The following is a 19,389-nucleotide window of genomic DNA, read 5'->3' as shown; positions in this document are numbered from 1 at the left end:
CTACAGCACAGCCCTGCCCCCTGGCCTTGGCTGGGCCTCCCTCTGCTGAAGGGCTCCTGACTCACCCTCCCTGATTTCCCAGTGAACTTCCCAAGCAGCTATTTTACGTCTTTGCAACTTTTCCAAGGTCTTGGTCCTCATTTAATAGGATTGTAACAAACTTGCCACCCAACACTGGCACCCTTCAAGCCCCCTCTTCTGGGCATCAAAATTCCCTTACCATGGTTTATTCAATAGGCATGGGCCTGACTCTTGTCACCCACTGTCTCAGTCTGGGTTCCCGAGGAGCAGAGCCCAAGACGGGTGGTTTATTTGGGGTGTGCAGAAAGCACAGAGAGGGGAAAAGCACAAGCCACAGGGAGGGAAAGCAACCAACAAAGGGTGTTACCGGCCAAACGACCTCTGCTGAGTCACCCCACCTAAGGGACTAGAGAGCTCAGGTGTTACACACCTGCCCAGCGGCTCCTGCCTGAGGGCTGCATCCCCGGCATCTTGAGCTTGCTGCACCTGAGATCCGCCTACACAGGCAATGCAGGGAGCAGCAGCTGGCAAGTAAGATGGCAGGCACTGAAAACGCAGCGGGACGTGGCCAGGGGCCCACCACTCCCCATGCTGGGTGCTGTCAAGTGAGAGACAGGCAGACAGACGCAGCCACCCATACCCCAACAGCGGCCACAGAAGAGGAAGGGCGCAGGGATCCAGATGCCCACAGGCACAAAGCGCAGACTCCCCACTAGATGGAGCTTGCGGCAGGCAGTCTTCTACTGAGACCCCAGCCACCCCCACGTCCCGGGGCTCACGTCCGTGTGCAACCCCGAGTGGGCAGCACCCAGTGACTGGCTTCTGACAAACAGATGACAGCGAAAGTAACGAGATGTCATTTCTGAGATTAGGTTACAAGTAACCCTTGAGGGCGTAATGCTGCATGAAATAAACCAGTCACAAAAAAACAAGCATTGTACAAGTCTACTTCTACGAGGTACCTAAATTAAATTTATAGACACAGAAAGAACAGTGGTTGCCAGGGGCTGGGGGCACGGGGGTTTTTAAGAGGTACAGGGTTTCCATTTTACAAGACGAAAAATTGCAGCGGTGGATGGTTGCACAATGCATACAAGAGTGTGTGCAACTGGAAGGGAAAAGACTGTAACTCTTCGTCTTCTAGAAGTCCCCCTCTTCTGGAAGGCCCACTTAGCAAAGAACTGAGGGGACCCTCAGCCAACACACAGTGAGGAAGGGAGTCCCCCAGCTTGACAGCCTGCACTGCCAGCAGGTCACTGAGAGAGCCTGAAGTGGATTCTCCCCAGTCGGGCTCGGAGAGGAGCGCAGCCTTGGCTGATACCTTCAGTGCAGCCTTGGGAGACCCTGACCTCGAGGACCCAGATAAGAAAACCAAGGCCCAGAGAGATTAAGGATGTGTCCAAGGACAGAGCGGACAGGGAGCTGAGTCAGGATTAAAAGCCAGAGCCACCCAATTCTCCAGCCTGTTTTTCCTCAACAGCCAATGAGATCTCCAACCACTAGCATTCACAGCATGAGGCGCTGACCAGGGCTCCTTGGAAAGCCCGAGTCCAGGCTCAGCCACCACCACAGACACCACGGGGCTGGCCCTGGAAGCCCAGCCACTTCTGCGGCCGGCCAGGTAGGCTTCGTGTGAAGTTCAGGTTTCCTGGTGAGCCGGTCTAGGGAAGCCAGGTTAATGCAAGAGACCTCAGGCTTGTTTTGTTCTTGTTTTTTTTTGTTTGTTTGTTTTGTTTTGTTTTGTTTTTTAAAACACAGTCCTGGGCGCCTGGGTGGCTCAGTGGGTTGAGCCGCTGCCTTCGGCTCAGGTCATGATCTCGGGGTCCTGGGATCAAGGCCCGCATCGGGCTCTTTGCTCAGCAGGGAGCCTGCTTCCCCCTCTCTCTCTCTCTCTGCCTGCCTCTCCATCTACTTGTGATTTCTCTCTGTCAAATAAATAAATAAAATCTTTAAAAAAATAAATAAATAAAAAATAAAACACAGTCCTTCCTTTCCGTTCAGACAGAGCAACCTAGAGCTTCAGGGAGTTTACCTTTATCCTGACACACCCAGGGGCTCTGCAGACCATGACAGAGGATACCTGTTACTCAGCAATTCTGAAAAACAGAACTCCTGATCCTTGTCTTCCAGCTCTGGGCATGTGAGGGGGTGTGGTGGGCGGTGGGTGGGGGACAGGCTCAGGGGACCCATCTAGGTTCAATTTCTAGTGCCAGCCCCGGCAGTGTGCCTTGGACAATGGTGTCTGTACTCTCTAAGCCCCCAGGCTCTTACTAGGGAACAGGGATAGAATTCCAGACCTCACACTTCACTGTGAGGACCCAAGAAAACACCACACATATAACCATCCGGCGAAGTGTCTAGCAAAAAACATGTGAGTTGTATGAAGTTACATTACCATGGCTTAAAACTAGTAAAATTAGGATTTCCAGATGAATCCTTCCACTCACATATCTATCCTTCTCAGGCATGGTCACCTCGTCTCTCAGTTTCTCCACGTTTAATACAACTGATCTTCCTACTGACACTTTCCTCAAGTCCTTGCCTCTGGGGGATTGGCTTCCCACTGCGCATACAATCAAAGTTAAAACTCCACCACCTCAGATCCAACTTGGCCCCACCCACCCACCGAGGTCCAAGAGAAATGCCTCACTTTACATTCCTGGTCGGCTATGTAAGCCACCCGGTTTCTCTGTTCAACAAGAAGCTTTTCTTCAGCAACTACTATGTTAAAATACACGCTTAAATAGAACACAATTCCTACTAGGTGGAAACACAAGAGCAGAGAAGAAGCAGGGCAAGAAATCTGGGGGAGGCTTCCTGGAGAGAGTGGCAGCCTGCTGTGCCCCAGAGGGCAATCCGAGCATATGAACTTTGGTCCTCCTCCAGGACTTTGGCCAGATCTGATCAAGTACAGTGACAGTCACAAATGTGTCAAATGCAAGTGATGAGCCAGGTACCGCACTAAGCCTTTGCATGCCTTGTCTAATCTTCTGACAATGGATGATACAGATTCATCCCCATTTTATGAATGGGGAAACAAGGGAACAACGTTGTGAAGAAACTTGCCCAAGGTCACACAAGTGTGGGGAATGGAAAGCTTCTACCATTTCTGCTTTGTTCTTCTCTTCCTCAGGTAAAAACATCCCTCTTTCCAGAAAGTGCCCCTCCCACACTGACAGGGCTGCATTAGTGACTCCAAGATAGGGTGGCCTGACTCAGAGTACTAAGACCAGGCAGAGTGGATCAGAGACCTCTCTGCAGGACCCACGAAGGCAAGACCACAGAGTGTAGCTATGGCCTCCCATTGTGGGGACACTAAAGCCAAAGAGGATAAAAAGCATACAGAAAGACTAGCAATTCAATAAAAAGAAATCCAAATGACTTCATTCAAAATGGGCACTTGCAAACAGCAAAAGAAGACATGCAAATACAGCAAGCACTTGACATTAATCATCTGGGGAAGGCAAATGGAAACCGCAATGAGATTTCTCTATGTATCCGTTAAAAACCTTTTTTAAAAAAAGATTTTATTTATTTGAGAGAGAGAGAAAATGAGAGAGAGCGTGAGCCTGAGCGAGCAAGCATGAGAAGGGGAAGGGTCGGAGGGAGGATACTTCCCGCTGAGCAGGGAGCCCGATATGGGACTTGATCCCAGGACTCCAGGGTTATGACCTGAGCCCAAGGCAGACACTTAACCAACTGAGCCACCAAGCACCCTAGAAAACCTTTTTAAAAACTTGTAGCAAGGTATAAAGACTGAACATTGTTACTGTATGGAAATTTAAAAAGTAACTTAGGAGGCTGATGTATGTGAAAAGAATGATGCTTCACAACCCTGCAGTTTTCCCCAAACCCACAACCCCAGTCTAATCTAGAGGAAAAACCAGAAACCTCCCCGCCCCCCCCACAAACGGGCAGCTCTACGAAACACCTGGCCACCACTTGGAGCTGCCGAGCTCATCCAAGACCAGGAAGGTCTGCGAGGCGGCCAGGGAAGCGTCAAGTGCATGTACTGTGGTGCCCTAAATGGGACCCTGGGAAAGACAAAGGACTTCAGGTTAAAAACTAAGAAAATGTGGTTTCCTTAGTTTTCCTTAGTGACAGTTTCTCCGAATTTCCTTGCTTTTGGTAACCTTGACAGTTTTTCGGAGTTGTGGTCAGGCACTGCATAAAACGTCCCTCAACTGGGACTCCTGTGATATTCTTCCCATAATTAGGTTGGGATTATGGGTATCTGGGAAGAAGACCAGGGGCAGAAGGTCTCACTTGTCGCCCCTCAAGGGTATACACCATCAGCCTGATCTACCACTGCTGACACTGACCCTGACCGCCTTGCTGGGGAGGTATCTATCTGGTTCTCCACTGTAAAGTGCTTCTTTTCTCCCCGTCTCCATACGGTGTTCTCTGGAAGGAAGTCGCTATGCACAGTGCACACTTAACGAAGGGGGTTAAATCCCACCGCCTTGAGGGCAGAGTATTTACATCAATTATTTTGTATTTTTGCCCAAATTTGTCTATTTCCCCCATTTACTTATTTGATCATATGAACTCAGATATTTATTTTATACTTTGGCCTATAATCCAATCCAATACTTTGCTTTATTGCAAAATAAATTTTATTTTCCAGCACTGACCACCAGGCTCTTTCAGTCGGTTCCTGTGTCCCTTTGACATGTATCATATTTATTTTAGAAAGACATCTTGGGGCACCCGGGTGGCTCAGTGGGTTAAATCTCTGCCTTCGGCTCAGGTCATGATCCCAGGGTCCTCGGATCAAACCCCGCATCGGGCTCTCTGCTCGGCAGGGAGTCTGCTTCCTCCTCTCTCTCTGCCTGCCTCTCTGCCTACTTGTGATCTCTGTCTGTCAAATAAATAAATAAAATCTTTAAAAATAAAATAAAATAAACAGACATCTTTGTCTTATCGAACTGGCCTGGGACCTCCCCGGAAGCCGTGAGCTAGATCACACCCTACCGGGCACACCACAGACATGCAGTAAACATGGCGAAAGCCGGAAGCAACGGGGGAAGGAAGGATGTTCTCATTCCCCGGTGGGCAGCAGGTGCTTGTGCTGTGCTGCCTGGAGCCTGAGAACCCTGATTTTCCTTTGGAAATGGTCCACCCTCATTCTCAGCCTCATGGTGGAGACAAATGATGAAGCCAGTCAACAAAGTACCCGCCTTTGCCCCTGGATCTGGGATGGGGAGTTACACGTAACCTCCCTTAGATCAGCATGGCACCCTCTCATCCCACACCAACATGGGGCTGGCGCTGCTGGCGCGCAGATCATGAGCGGAGCTGACAGAGCGGAGAGAGGGGCTCCTTCTGAGGCCCAAGCCATAGTGTCCTTGAGTTCTAGGACTCCCAAAATTCCCTTCTTGCTTACTCTGGTTTGGGCTGAGTTTTCTGTTCCTTGTAACTAAGGCAGTCCTTACTGCTCCTGCTCTGCTGTCCTGGATTTTGAGCATGGATTGTCCACAGAGGTAAGATAACTGAACACTGACCTGCACAGCCACCAGGTCACTGCACAGAGGCCTTCAAGGCAGGGGCGGGGGGTGCTCCAGTGAGGACGAGAGAGCAGACAATCCTCTGACTTCTGCGCCCAGCAGTTATCCGACAGCTGTTTACTACCATCATCCCAGACCAAAGAAGGGCACTATGGAAGTTCAAAGAGCTCACAAACACATCACCCCCTCCCCCAACAGCTGTATTATTAAATGCCTCCCCGATATCGTCAGGCCCAACGAACTCGTGGAGTCATGAAATATCCACCAACAGAGACCACCCTGTTGTGACCAGGAGCCCTCGGTTCCACTCTGTGGTACAACTGCTTCAAGAGGTTAATGAGGGTAAAGGGTCTGAACCAAGAAGATCCCAGGCTGGGCCAATGGTCAAGCTGAGACACGAAATCACAGAGCGAGTTCCTGCCAACATCAGTCATGCTCCCTCCGACGTTAATGGACGGAGTCCTATCCTAGTAAGCTGGACAGCATGTACAGCTTAACACACACCCGGCTGACCACGGAACTGGATGGCCACATTACCCGCAAAGGAAACAGAGGAACATACCATCACTCTCAGAGAAGGCGGCAGAGGAAGAGCTCTGCCCTCCGAGCTTTGCTTTTCCTCCTCAACAACACACTCAGCCCAGCACAAGTCCACGGGACCAAAGCACAATGTGTGAAAGATGGACAGATTATCCACTACCTGGAAGGTAAAAACTTTAGAGATGGGCTCTGGAGCTTGCCAGATTTCTGAGTAATGAGTCCAGTGTCAGAGTGAGTGAGTTCCTCTGCCTCAGACCCTCAACTGGAGTGACTCTTCCTTCCTCGTGGACATCAGAGCTCAGTCAACTGAAGACAGTACGGTCCAGAAGCAGCAGGGACCCGGAGTCAGGAGTCCTGGGGTTATGATGGCAGTGCTGACCCCACGTAAACTGAGTAACAGAGGCCCTTCATCACTCCGGGCCCCATTTCCTTAACTGTAAAAAGGGATTTAAAAAACCCAAAACACAAAACTCCACTCTCTCTACCTAACTGCACTGTGAGAAAATCGAACCTAACCGACCTAACCGATCTGAGAAATGAGGCAAACACGGCATACGTTAGATGGTGCCAAGACTCTGATGACAACATTCTCTAGGGATGCTCCGTGGTTCTCATGACCGCTTGGGGCAAGGAGGAGATGGCCTGGCTGCTAGCGCCACCTCAGGCTGCTCGGCCCCAGGTATGGTGTGTGAGCTGCCCCGCTAGGACCCTGAACCCACCAGGCCACAGCGATGACAACCACATACCCGACCCTGGTGTTGTAGGACAGTCTCACTGTTGTGTCATTTGGGGTTTCCTTTCAAACAAGGCTATTCACTGTGACTAGGTGTTTGTGGTACCTGTGCAGAGCCGGTCAAGTACACAGATTCACCAGTCAGAAGATGGCCACCCTCACACACTCCCAGGACCCCTGCCTCGGCCGATCTCCACCCAACCCTCGGGGCTCTCCCCGGCCACACGCTGAGCACCTACCCACTCTGGCCGCTCATTGGGCTCCCCTGGTTGGTGGTCAAGGGCCACAGGCGGGGGCGAGTAGTCCTTCACGGGAGTGGTGAACTCCACCGGCCCCGTCCCTGGCAGGGGCAGTTTCAGCAGTGGGCAGCTGCGACGAACAAGAAGGAGAGAAGGGTTAGGCCATGGCGGGAGCACAGGCTGCGCCAGGACAAGTGACGCAGGAGCCACCGCAGGTACAGTGCACGTGTGCAAAATACTGCAACCATAAAACTTCAGGGCTAGAAACACACTCACAGAAGCCACTTTCGGAGATCAGAATTTTTTCAAGCTCATTTTTAGTCACAGAAAGCTTACAAGGAAGTCTAATTCGTAAAACAGGTTGAACATTTTTAGAGACGTAAGAAAGATGCTAAAAAAAATTGTCAAATTAGATGTAAGCAAGACAACAACAAGAAACTGGGGTGGGGGGGGGTCTATAAAAATCCCAAAGAGCCGGAGGCATACTGCTGGGCAATTGCTGCAATTTAAAGAGACCATGAAAATTGTGTAGAACACACTGAGGGCATGGTTCATAATCAGACCCACCATTCACAAGGGAAAACCCTGGCCTTGTATCAAAAAGCTGGCAAACCGATGTGCATTTTCTTTCACATCTTTTTAAGAATACTTCTGTTTTAGGGACGCCTGGGTGGCTCAGTTGGTTGGACGACTGCCTTCGGCTCAGGTCAGGATCCCGGAGTCCCGGGATCGAGTCCCGCATCGGGCTCCCAGCTGCATGGGGAGTCTGCTTCTCCCTCTGACCTTCTCCTCGCTCATGCTCTCTCTCACTGTCTCTCTCTCAAATAAATAAATAAAATCTTTAAAAAAAAAAAAAGAATACTTCTGTTTTTAATTGAGAATTAACTTTTATAGACTACAATGCACTAAACTACGTAGTTCAATAAGTTTTGAAATATACATACACCTGTATAATCACTACCTAGATCAAGCTATCGGACATTTCCAGAACCTCAGAAGGCACCTTGCACCCTCGCCAAGTGAAGAGCATCCCCCAAACTACTATCGGGGGTGCCTGGGTGGCTCAGTGAACGTCTCTTGGTCTCATCAGGTCTTGATCTCAGGGTCGTGAGTTCAAGCCCTGCACTGGGCTCCGCAGTGGGTGTGGAGCCTACTCAAAAAAATAAAATAAATAAATTAGAACTTCTACCACCATAAATTAGTTTTGCCTTTTTAATGGCTTACAAATGAAATCACCCGTGCCACGTGTGTACTCCTCTCATGACTGGCTGCTTTCACTTAAACTTTATCTGCTAGATTCACCCACACCAGTGCACACGGCGGATCACCCCTTCCCACAGATATGTGCCGTTCCCCTGAATTACACCTCAGTGCATTTTCCCATTCCATTGTCAAGGAACCTTTGGCTGGTTTCCAGTTTCAGTCATTAAGAATAAAGCTATTATGGTCATCTTTATATATGGCTTTTGGTGGCCAAAAGCACTCCTTTCTGTTGGGTGTGTTCCTAGAAGACAACTTCTGGGTGTTAGAGTGCACTTGTTCTACTTTGTAGATAACACTAATTTTCCAAAGTAGTTGCACAAATGCTATGTGCCCACCAGTGGTGTGACGGGAATTTTAGCTGCTCCAGAGCCCTGCCACCTCTAGATGCTGTCAGGCCAATTAACTGCAACCATGGCCAGGAGAAGGCCTGGGTCTCTGTGGTTTCAATGTGCAACAATGTTGAAATGTCTTTTGCATGCTTTTTGGCCATTTGGACACATTCTCTTTTCTTCAACTCTTTCGATTATCTTTTTCTCATTGATTCATAGCTCTTATATATTCTGGCTATGAGTACGGAGCTCTCTTCACAGCTCCCCATCTCCCCCCTTGTAGAACTTTCACAGCACCCCACCACACTTGGTGTATTGTGCTATTTTCGTTCCCATCTCAAGGTATTTCCTAATTCGCCTTCTGATTACTTGACTCGCTGGTTGTTTTAGTATGTGCCGTTTAACTTCCACTTATCTGTGGATCTTCCAGCTTTCCTTCTAATATTTTTAGATTCAGTCCACAGTGGAAAAGACACTCTATATGATTTCAGTCTTCTTTCATTTATTAAGACTTGCTTAAGGTGGCCTAACATATGGTCTATCAGGGAGAAAGTTCCATGAGCACTTGAGAAGGTCAGTCCCGCCGCTGCTGGGTGTTCTCCGCATGGCTGTGAGGTCTGGCTAGCAGACACTCTTGCTCAAGTTCCCCATTTCCTTATCATCTTGTCTGGGTTTTGTATCCAGTACTGCAAGTAAGTGCAGGATTCAAATAACTGTAACTGTAGATTTCTCAATTTTGCATTTCAATTCTGTCCACTTTTGATTCATATGCTTTGGGGGCTCTTGTTGGAAAGGGAGTGTGTGTCTGTAACTGTCCTGCACTCTTGCTTATTAAGGTATTTATCCACATCCTTCTTTGTCTCATAACCTTTTAAATAGAATCCGATAATCATACAGCCACTCTAGGTCTCTTTCTGTTACTATTCGGCATGGAATATATTTTTCCATCCTCTTATTTTCAGACTCTCTGTGTTATTACATCTGATGTGTAGTCTGTATCTGAAGTGTCCTGTAGACAGCATACAGACAGATTCTTTTTAAATCTAATCTGCCAATGTCTCTTTTAATAGAAGAGTTCAACCCACTCACATTTTATATGATTACTAATAAGGAAGGATTTATTTGTGCTACTTGTTTTTGCATGTCTTATTATGACTTTTGCTCCTCAATTCCTTCAATAGTTGTTTTTTTGTGTTTGCTTGTTTGGTTTTTGGTATCTGGCTGATTTTTGGTAGTGTGCCACTTTGATTCCCTTCTTTCCTTTTCTGCATTTTTCAAGTTATCATTTGGGTACTATGGGGAATACAATTATTATTAACAATTTACAACAACCTAGATTAAATACTGCTGTTACAAAGGGGTTCTACAGATGTGAGCAAGCAGGAGAAGGGGTCAGCGACCTTGAAAATAAGACAACTGAAACCATCCAGCCTGAAGAGCTTAGTTTCAATAGTACCTAAACACTGTTTCTACAGCTGTCTTTCTCCTTTTATAGTATTATCGCCACAGACTCCAATCTGTATATTGTAGGCCTATCACCATAGACTTAAAAATAATTGTTCAATGCACTTGCCTTTTAAAGCCCTAAAGACAAAGAAAGATGTTAAAAACCAAGCCAAAAGTTACAATCTGGTTACCTTTACTAGTGCTATTTTTTTTTAAAGACTTTTTTGAATTTATTTATATGACACAGAGAGAGAGATCACAAGTAGGCAGAGAGGCAGGCAGAGAGAGAGGAGGAAGTAGGCTCCCTGTTGAGCAGAGAGCCTGATGCAGGGCTTGATCCCAGGACCCTAGGATTATGACCTGAGCCGAAGGCAGAGGCTTAACCCACTGAACCACTCAGGCGCCCCTACTAGTGTTATTTTTAATTTAAAATTACTGTCTAGTATCCCATCATTTCAGCCTGACAGGCTTTCTTTACTTAGTGTTTCTTGTACAGCAAGCCCAGTGGTAGCTAATCCCCTCAGTTTTTGTTTATCTGGATATATCTCAATTTCTCCATTACCAAACAATCGTATGGTATAATATATGATTCTTTCCTGAGTTTTTTTCATTCAAAAACTTTAAATGTTATCCCATTGCCTTCTGGCCTCCATGGTCTCGGGAGGAGAAATCAGCTGTCAGTCGTACGAACACTCCCCTGAAAACGAACAGTTGTTCCTCTCTTGCTGCTTTCAAAAGCCAAGGTTCAACTGTTTGGAGGTAGGTGTCAAGGGCTGTCTCCAAACTCCAAACAGAGCTAAGGTTCTGCTCTGGAAAGCTCTGCACTGCACACGGGCTGAGCCCTGGACTCTGCCTGTGGAGGGGAGTCTGGGGGCCCAGAGCTAAGATGGATGGAGCGTAAGCTTCACTCCAGGATGAAAGCAGGCAGTACTCAGTACTCTCCACGTCTACGTTCACGTCTCACACCACAGCTGCTTGAAACACACCGACTGGACTAGATGCAGCCTTTTTTTCAAACTGTAAATTACTAAAAACATCTGTGAATTCCAGGAGTCTAAACACTACAGCAGGAAGAGAAAGAAGGGAAGGACACTCCAGAGCCTCCAACTTTCTTAGGACAAAGTCTCTTGGGAGAAAGGTCCACAGGCCTTGAAATTCTTCAAGAGGCTCCCAGTGATTCTCCTGTGCCCTGGAGCCATACAACTGCTCTCTTGCTTCTGAGGCTCCATCCCTGCTGGAACGCGCTTGCCCATTCTTCTAGATAACTCATCTCTGAGCCCTCAGTTGTGGTACCACTTGCCCCAGGAAGTCTTTTCCCCTTCCCCCAATATCTGGGTTCCCTTCGGCAGCTCCTCCTGTGAGCTACCAAAGTGCCCCATACTCACCCCAACATGGTTCTTATCACTGACAGTGGACCATTTTCTGTCCCTGTACTAGTGGTAGTTTCTCTCACTGAGCACCTACGTGCCAGATATGGATCCCAGTGCCTCCCACCGATGTGCTCATGTAAGCCTCACCACAACCCAATGAGACACGCAGAAGCTACATCACCACTAGAAAGCAACAAAACCAGTATGTCGACACTGACTGTGTGGCACCAGAGTCTGTGTTCTTAAGGTCACAAATACCTTGTACTGCATTTTTTTTCCTAAAAAAATTTAATCAACCATATATCCCTTTTAACGTAAGCAAAGAAAAATGCCAACTTCTACAAAACTGCAAAATGCAAGGGAATCATCACCATCCATGGCTGCCAAATTCTAGCCAAAAGGAAAGCTTTGAAGGAAAGTGTCAGGCAATTTTCAAAAGTAAAAACACTCACTTTTCCAAGGTTAGAAAACAGACTAGAGACATTTAAAGAAACTGTCTGGGGATTTCTACCACCACCCTCATGTTACTTCTGCAAAACTCGTTTCTGAGACCAGATTATATCTTGGCTTACCCTGATCTTACAGGGGCAAAGGAAATGAACCATGTCTCCAAAACCTCCCCTTCCTTTCCTGCCTCAGCTCCACCCATCCAGCTGCTCAGGCCAAGCACTTTGATCTTGACTCCTCTTTTTCTCATACTTCACATCTGGTCCTCAGACAATCCTGAAGGCTCCACCTTCAAAATATATCTAGACAAGGCCACATCCAGGCCTTCCACTTGGACTAAGCAACCATTAGCTCTCACCTGGGGCAATGCACTAGCCTAGCTAGCCTCTGCTTCTACCCCTGAAATCACTTATCTCTTAGTCAGGTATGGACCTGAAGTCCCCAATCTCCCCGACCCGTAACTCTGTTACCACACCTGTGCGGCCTGTTCCCCATATGAGACCACCCGACACATCTCCCACAGGCTACTGGTGCCCTTCCCTTATCCCCCCTGTTCTTATTTCTGAACATGCTGGCACAATTCCCAATTTCCAGCTGCTAGCATTTGCAGCTCTGTCCCCGACACTTCCACTGCTGTTGGAGGTCTCTCTGCCTAAGTGGTGGGAACTGATGCTAGTGGGAGGCAGCCCTCAACCAGCGGATGTTGTTGTTGTACAGACTGGGGGTTCACAAACTACAGCCAATGGCCCATTTTTGTGTGGCCCATGACCTAAGAATGGTTTTTACACATTTAAGAGGTTCTTTTAAATAAACAAACAAACAAGGGGCACCTGGTGGCTCAGTCAGTCAAACATCTGCCCGGCTCAGGTCATGATCTTGGGGTCACTGAGCACCAAGTCATCCGGCTCCCTGCTCAGTGGGGAGTTGGCTTCTCCCTCTCCCTCTGCCCCTTCCCCCCCTCATGCTCACTCTCTGTCTCAAATAAAGATCTTTAAAAAAATGAAACAACAAAGTGACCGAGGTGGTGTGTGGCTTTACTCTCTGGCCCTTTAGGGAAAGAGTCCGCTGACCCCTGGCAGAGACTGTCCAACCCCCCACACCCAGGTAGGAGCTCCGAGGCAGCCGTCCTACCCCGTTTCTGCACATCCTCCGGTGAGGTGACACAGCTGCCCGTGGGGCTCACTCCCGGATGCTGCTCCTTGCTTCCCAGCTCACTGCTCACTGGCGTCCAAGCTCATGTCATCTCACACACAAGCTACATGGACTCAGTCCTTGCATCAGGGGAACCCAAACCAAAATGCCCTCTAGCCCCCCAAATGCCAGCCAAACTCCTGCCTATCCTTCAAGGCCACACTGCCTCCCCACTCCTCTGTCCCCAAGCAGATCAGTCCCTCTCCTCTATACTCTGCCGCAGCCTGCAACCACTAGCCCGGAGACCCCCTACTCATCTACACGATTAATACAGGAAACAGAGGGAGGGGACATGCCATTTTAATTCCTGCATCCCAAATACTAGCCACATGGAAGACATTCAGGAAATGTTCAGGATGAGGTACCTTCCAGACAGCCCACGCAAGGCTGAGGTCGTGAGTGCACATTTTGCTGCACAGAACTCCATGCTCATAAGGTCTGAGTGCTTGGTGTTTAATGCTCTGCTATAACAGTATGGAAATTCTTAATACATTTAAACTTGTGTTCTGAAGTCCACCACAACAGAGTGTGTGCTGAGGGTATGGCATGTAGGTTCACCTGCGGTCCCTCCTCCCTGGGACACGTTCTTGACCACTAGCCCCTCTGCCCCACATCCCAGGACCCGGCCTTGCCCTCCCTTATCCACGTATCCTGTTTGTTGCCCCTCCAGCAGGGGCCTGAATGTAAGAACAAAGGGAGGGGGTCAGGGTCAGATGTGCACACACACCCTGTTGTGTCCCGGGCAGGGTGAGGCGACGGCCATCCCACAGCCCAGACTGGCAGCACCACAGCCCATCTGGTGGGCCTTTGGGCAGGGACATTTCATCCACTTCCATGCAAGAGTATTTAGGACCCTGAATGGTCCCTTCCCCTGCTTCTTGACCCAAAGCAGCCCTGCAATGTCCTGTTGCTCTAGCCCCACAATTACGGGGATGCTACTGGCTTGTCTCATTCCCTCTCACTCCCAGTCATATGGGACTGGGGTTCAGGAGATGCTGAAGACAGATGGAAACAGCAATCACAGAAATGACGCTCAGAGACATTGCCTGAGGCACCTGTCTGGAGACATCAAGGTGAGAAATGTTTCCTCTCTTCCCTTCTCAGGGGAGAACCCCAGTGCAGGCCGAGGGGTGGGGTAGTGAAAAGATTAGAAGCAGTATTCCTGGGCTCTCCGGCTCTCTTGTGTCTGAGGAACTTTCGGGTGGTGAAGGAGTCTTTGATCTCCCACAGGCATCCCAGAGCCTTTCCGGAGCTTGTCCATGAGGCCGGGAGTAACTCTTGCTGGGCGAGGCCTGGACTTTGGCATGCTGGACAGGCCAGCGTCCAGCAGCAGCTGCAGCAGCCAGTCCCTTGGGCTCTCAGGTGTTGGCTTCAGGGCACAGCTCAGTGGGGCTTTGGGACTCGTCCTCAGCTATCCAGCCTGGCTCTCCAGAACACAGTCCCAGACAAGCCTTCACCTACTTAGACGCCTTTCCTGTCCACAAAGAGAATAAAATGTGTCTAGAGTGGCCACACAGGCAGAGAAAAAAAGAGCCTTTAATACAAGGCCCTGTGTGCACACCCCACCAAGAGCATGGTGATCTGGGGGAACTCAAAACATGGGCAGAGCAGGAGAGAGGCTGCCACACAGAACCACCAGAGCTGAGACATGCAGCCTCAGCCCCAAGGTACTGTGTTCTTCCAGAGAAAAAGGAAGAGGAAAGGAGCCAAGCCTGCTCTGGCATTCCCGCACAGACTGCACAATGACCACCCTTCATGGGGTTCAGAATGGCCTCAGCATGCTCTGACCTGCTCTCCAAGTTAAAGTCACCCTCTCTAGCCAGGAGCAGCAGGCTGCAGAATCAACAGAATCAAGGGACCCAATGACCCTCATGCTAACCTCTGACCTGCAGCCAGGAAGGCCGGTAGGTAGCCTGTACCCAAGCACTCTTTCTTCATCCCACGGTGCACCTACCACACCCCCGCCTGGAAGCCAGAGCACCCTCCGCCTTGCTGGGCTGCTGCTGGGCCACACCTTGGGTGGCCTAACCTCCAGGAAATGTGAAGACACCTCTTGCCACAGTGCCTACGTGCTGCAGGTTTCATCAGATTTTCCCAGAGGAAAGAGCATTCACTGCTCCTGGAGTGATCCGGTGCTGACGAACATGGTCTACAGCTCACGTGACCTTTAAGATCTGAACAAGGGTCTCAAGAGCAGGAGTCCTTTGAGTTCAAGCTGCACCAGTGCCCCATTCCAGGGACAATGAAAGATAAGCCACTAAACAGAATGCAGGTATCTAACAAAACTACTAGAAGCTGTCTATGACCCACACTTTGCTTTCTGCAGGCAACCTGAGACTGAACAGGAGGGCGGACCCTGCCCTGGACAAAGAAGCTTCTCAGGTTAGAAGAGGACAGGGAGGCCTGTGCCCTAGGGCCACAGTATCTGGTCTCTTAGACAAAAAGGTCCAGAATCTGTGGATCTGTTGAAACACATTTTGTCATTTTAGGAAGCTAACAGACATCATTTAGCTTTGCAAAATGTTTCCTAAGCCAATCAGATTTTAAGAAAATCCTTTAAAAGGCTCCTTCGAGATGACATGACAAAGCTGCTGCTTTGGGAAAGTACACGGCACTGAGAATGGGACAGTATCTAAGGCTGGTTTTCCTCTTCAAATTAAAACCTCGTGACTGCAAAGACATGAGGAACCTGTAGCGCCGTGAGAAGGTGGGACCAGAGGAGGCAGCAGGTTTTCAGAGGGGCTCTCGGGGGACCACCCTTCCTGCCCAGCTGCTGAGTGAGCTGACTGACGGCCACAACCATGAACAGGAAAAGAGGGGAGAAGACGCCACTCATTCTTCCTACAGGGTTTGGCTCAAAGGTTTTCCCCCAGAGAAGCCTCCCTGACACCACCATCTCCCTTTGCACCAAGGCCAGGTCACATCTGCTGAGCATGCATCCAATGGCACTGAGGCTACCTGTCTTGGGTCCAGATCGCGCTTCTGAGGAGATGATATGTGCGTCACTAGGCTGGCACAGTGCTTGGCATATGTTATAGCCATCTTTTTTTTTTTTTAATATTTTATTTATTTCTTAGTGAGAGAGAGCAGGAGAGAGGAGAGGGTCAGAGGGAGAAGCAGACTCCCCGCAGAGCTGGAAGCCCGACATGGGACTGGATCCCGGTCCTCTGGGATCATGACCTGAGCCGAAGGCAGTTGCTCAACCAAATAAGCCACCCAGGGCCCCCTGTTATGGCCATCTTTACTGAAGTGTTATAAAACCCACTTGGAGCGCTCTCCTCAATTTCTGTTACACAGGGCTAATGTGTCAAAACCCCTCTCCGGTCTTGTCTAGGCAGGTTCTGCCTACAGATCCTGCTCCTGGCCCACGGAAGCTGAGGCCATGTCTCCTGGGCTTCCTGTTCAGGGAGCAAACTCCTTGCAACAAAAGCTATCAGCACTAAGCGGTGTTCTTCAAAAAGTTCCTATCACCTTGGTGAGGTGGAGGAAGTACAAGGCTTTCCACAAGGACATGCCAGCTGTAATACCACTTATCAGCTCTCCACACCAGTGTCATCATCTTGAAAAAAACTAGGACATAACCACCCCCGCTAAGGATGTCAGGCATCAAATGGAATAGCACGTGGGAAAGGGAAAGTACCAAAGGACCTACGAGACAGGAGTCAAGGAAGATCAGTCTTCCTTGCCTTCCCATCAGCCGGGTCCTACCCCTAGCCTCACCCACCCCTTTCCCAGGACTGACGTTCAGCCAGGAGCACCTGGGGGATATAAGGCAGGCTTGGCAGCATCTGGGCTGTGTTGGTTGTTAAATATCATATCAGCACATCTGCCTCTTCCCCAACCTTCCAGCCCATTCTAATTCACCCAGAGTTGAGAAGGGGTCCTCCAAACTTGAGACTGTAGCCATCTTCTAAGGTTTTCATACCAGAAAACCTCATGTCATAAAACCAAGAACTGTCTGTTCTGAAACACTTGTGTAAGAGCAAATTACTCATTCAGAGGTAAGGCCCGACTGCACCCAAGCAGCTGGTCCTCCGGGATCATGTATCCTACATTCCTGGTCCAGGACGCTGCCTGGTCTCACCTGGCGACACCCAATCCCCAAAGATGAACGGCAAACAGAAAACATCCTTCCCTCTTCCTGTAGCTAGAGTTATCTCTGAGGACAGGGAATCACAACTACCCCTCTTTGACTCAAACTGACCACACAGCATACAAGTTGTATGTACTCGTTCACCAAGTATTTCTTACCACCTTCCATATGGTGGAGGCCACTGAAGACCCAAGGATTTAGTGCACGGGAAGCCCAGTCCCACCACCCCCAACAGAAGGCCATACCGGGGATAATAACCATGAGTGTCCCCAAGAGCTGCTCCAGAAATCAGAATAAAAGATAAAACACTTTTAGCGGAGACGTAGCAGAGCCGCAGACAGATTTTCAAGAAAGACAGTCCAGTGGTTCTCAGCATGTGGTCCCAAGCCTGGGAACTTGTCAGAGATACAAATTCCTAGACCCAGCCCAGACCTGATGAATGAGAAACTCTGGGTGACGCCCAGCAGTCTGTGTTGCGCATGCCTCCAGGTGATTCTGTTGCTAGCTCAGGTTTGAGAACCACGCAGGCCAAGCCTAGAAAAGTATGATTTTGAAGGATAGAGATGACTTTTAAAAAGTACGATCTTGAGAGACTTTTAAAAAGATAATTAACTTAGAAAAAAACCACACACACAAGATCTGGGTTCTACTAATATATGTCCTACAAGAGGTAGCTGTATCTTATCTTTTACAACACAATTTAACAAAAGTTAAGCATCAGTACAAAAACACTGAGCCAGAAAAGAGGGGAGTCAGGGTAACAGAGTACCTCGGGGGCAGGCACGAGAATCCCTAGGCCCAGTATCCCTGCTTATTAACTGTGTAGACCAGGCAAGGCCCCAATCCCCCAACCTCCTTTGGTTAAATGGAAATATAACTGGACTGTTTTCCAAGGTTATTATGAGGATTGATGAGATTAATTATATGCCTGAAGCACCCGGCAGGAAATTCTCAATGAAAGATACTCATCTTCCTTAGTCCTAATTAGAGAAGAACATGGGATCATCAACAACTGACAGCGAGCTCAGTCCCGAACCACCCTCCTTCCAGCACAGCACTGAACGCACCCAACAAACGTCAGATGTACAAACAGTGTGGAAATCCTTCCAGAAGCAAGGATAACACACTGGGCTCTTTTCATGGCTGTCAGTGTTTTAGAGCCAAAAAAGGCTCTCAGATACCCTTTAACACCAAACCCATCCTTTTCATGTCATCATCAGCTGTAGCCTTCGGCTTCTGTGAGGCTCTGTAACAGAAAGACAGACGTGAATCGAAGGCGGCTACAGCAGGCACGACAGTCCTCGGGGAGCACAGCAGGCCCTGAGAATCAGTAAGAGGTCAGAAACAGGCTCCTTGTAAACATCAGAAAATGACTGGAGAGCAGAGAACCAAGTCTCTGTGTGAGCCTGCACGAGGGTGTCCAAGGACTGTTCAAATGGATTTTGTTTTAAAACATTCGAATGCTCCTGCTCTTGACCAGGTACCAAAATGAAAGTGTCGCTGTGGAGAAGGAATATTACAAGATCATGCCTTTCAATTATCTTCCAGTTTCTTAGAAGTAGAAATAGACTACTAATGACATGAACAAGTCTGGCGAATGCCTAAGCCGGGGCCAGCCTGAACCGTTTTCAGTCTAGCGGCTAAACACCTCAGGACTCGAACTCTCCACCCACCAGCTCCGATGGACGTCCAGTTTCATTGTGTAAAAAGTATACACAGTCCAAGGGCTGCAGAGCAATCAGGATTAGGAAATCTGCTGTCCCAACACAGTGGCCTACCCTATCCAGCACAACTCAGAAACATACCAGCAGGCTACGATGCAGAGCCCTGTGAAGAGGATGATAGGGATCGGGTAGGATGCGCAGAGCAGCCCATGGTTGTAGAAGGCCTGAGATATCTTCTCACGCAGCCTTTCAGTCAGGGTCATCCTCAGCTGAAGTCACCTTGCTGCCATCCCGGAAAGTGACCATGGATCAGCCTGGTGTGCGCTGGACAGCACGGACAATGGACACCATCGGCTGGTACCTGGCAAGAAGGGAGACAAGTCAGCACACTGGCGCTGCTGGGGGAGGGAGCTGTGAGGCGTGGCTGGAGACATGTTTGAGGATGCCTACATGCAAGGTCTGGAGACATCAGTCCCAACACACACACACACACACACGCACACACCCCCTCTGGTCAGCTCTAACGGTGGGCAGTTTCTCAGTCAG

At 49.1% G+C, this 19,389-nt stretch overlaps 1 protein-coding gene across 1 annotated transcript in view; it reads right to left on the bottom strand.

The window, feature by feature from the left end:
* Nucleotides 1-19,389, bottom strand: part of LOC101682504 (SREBF chaperone) — a 70,132-nt gene that overhangs the window by 14,842 nt on the left and 35,901 nt on the right. Inside the window, exons 2-3 of the mRNA XM_045080592.1 lie at nucleotides 18,985-19,204; nucleotides 7,041-7,170 (exon numbers count right to left, since the gene is read on the bottom strand). Of these exons, the coding sequence (XP_044936527.1) occupies nucleotides 7,041-7,170; nucleotides 18,985-19,106 (252 nt within the window). The 5' untranslated portion in view covers nucleotides 19,107-19,204. The remainder of the gene's footprint in view (nucleotides 1-7,040; nucleotides 7,171-18,984; nucleotides 19,205-19,389) is intronic.

The sequence above is a fragment of the Mustela putorius genome, unplaced genomic scaffold, assembly GCF_011764305.1.
Source record: "Mustela putorius furo isolate JIRA1106 unplaced genomic scaffold, ASM1176430v1.1 tig00000095_pilon_pilon_pilon, whole genome shotgun sequence".
Taxonomy (NCBI): Eukaryota; Metazoa; Chordata; class Mammalia; order Carnivora; family Mustelidae; genus Mustela; species Mustela putorius.
The sequence above is the reverse complement of the archived record's forward strand: the minus strand, read 5'-3'. Positions and strand labels throughout refer to the sequence as shown.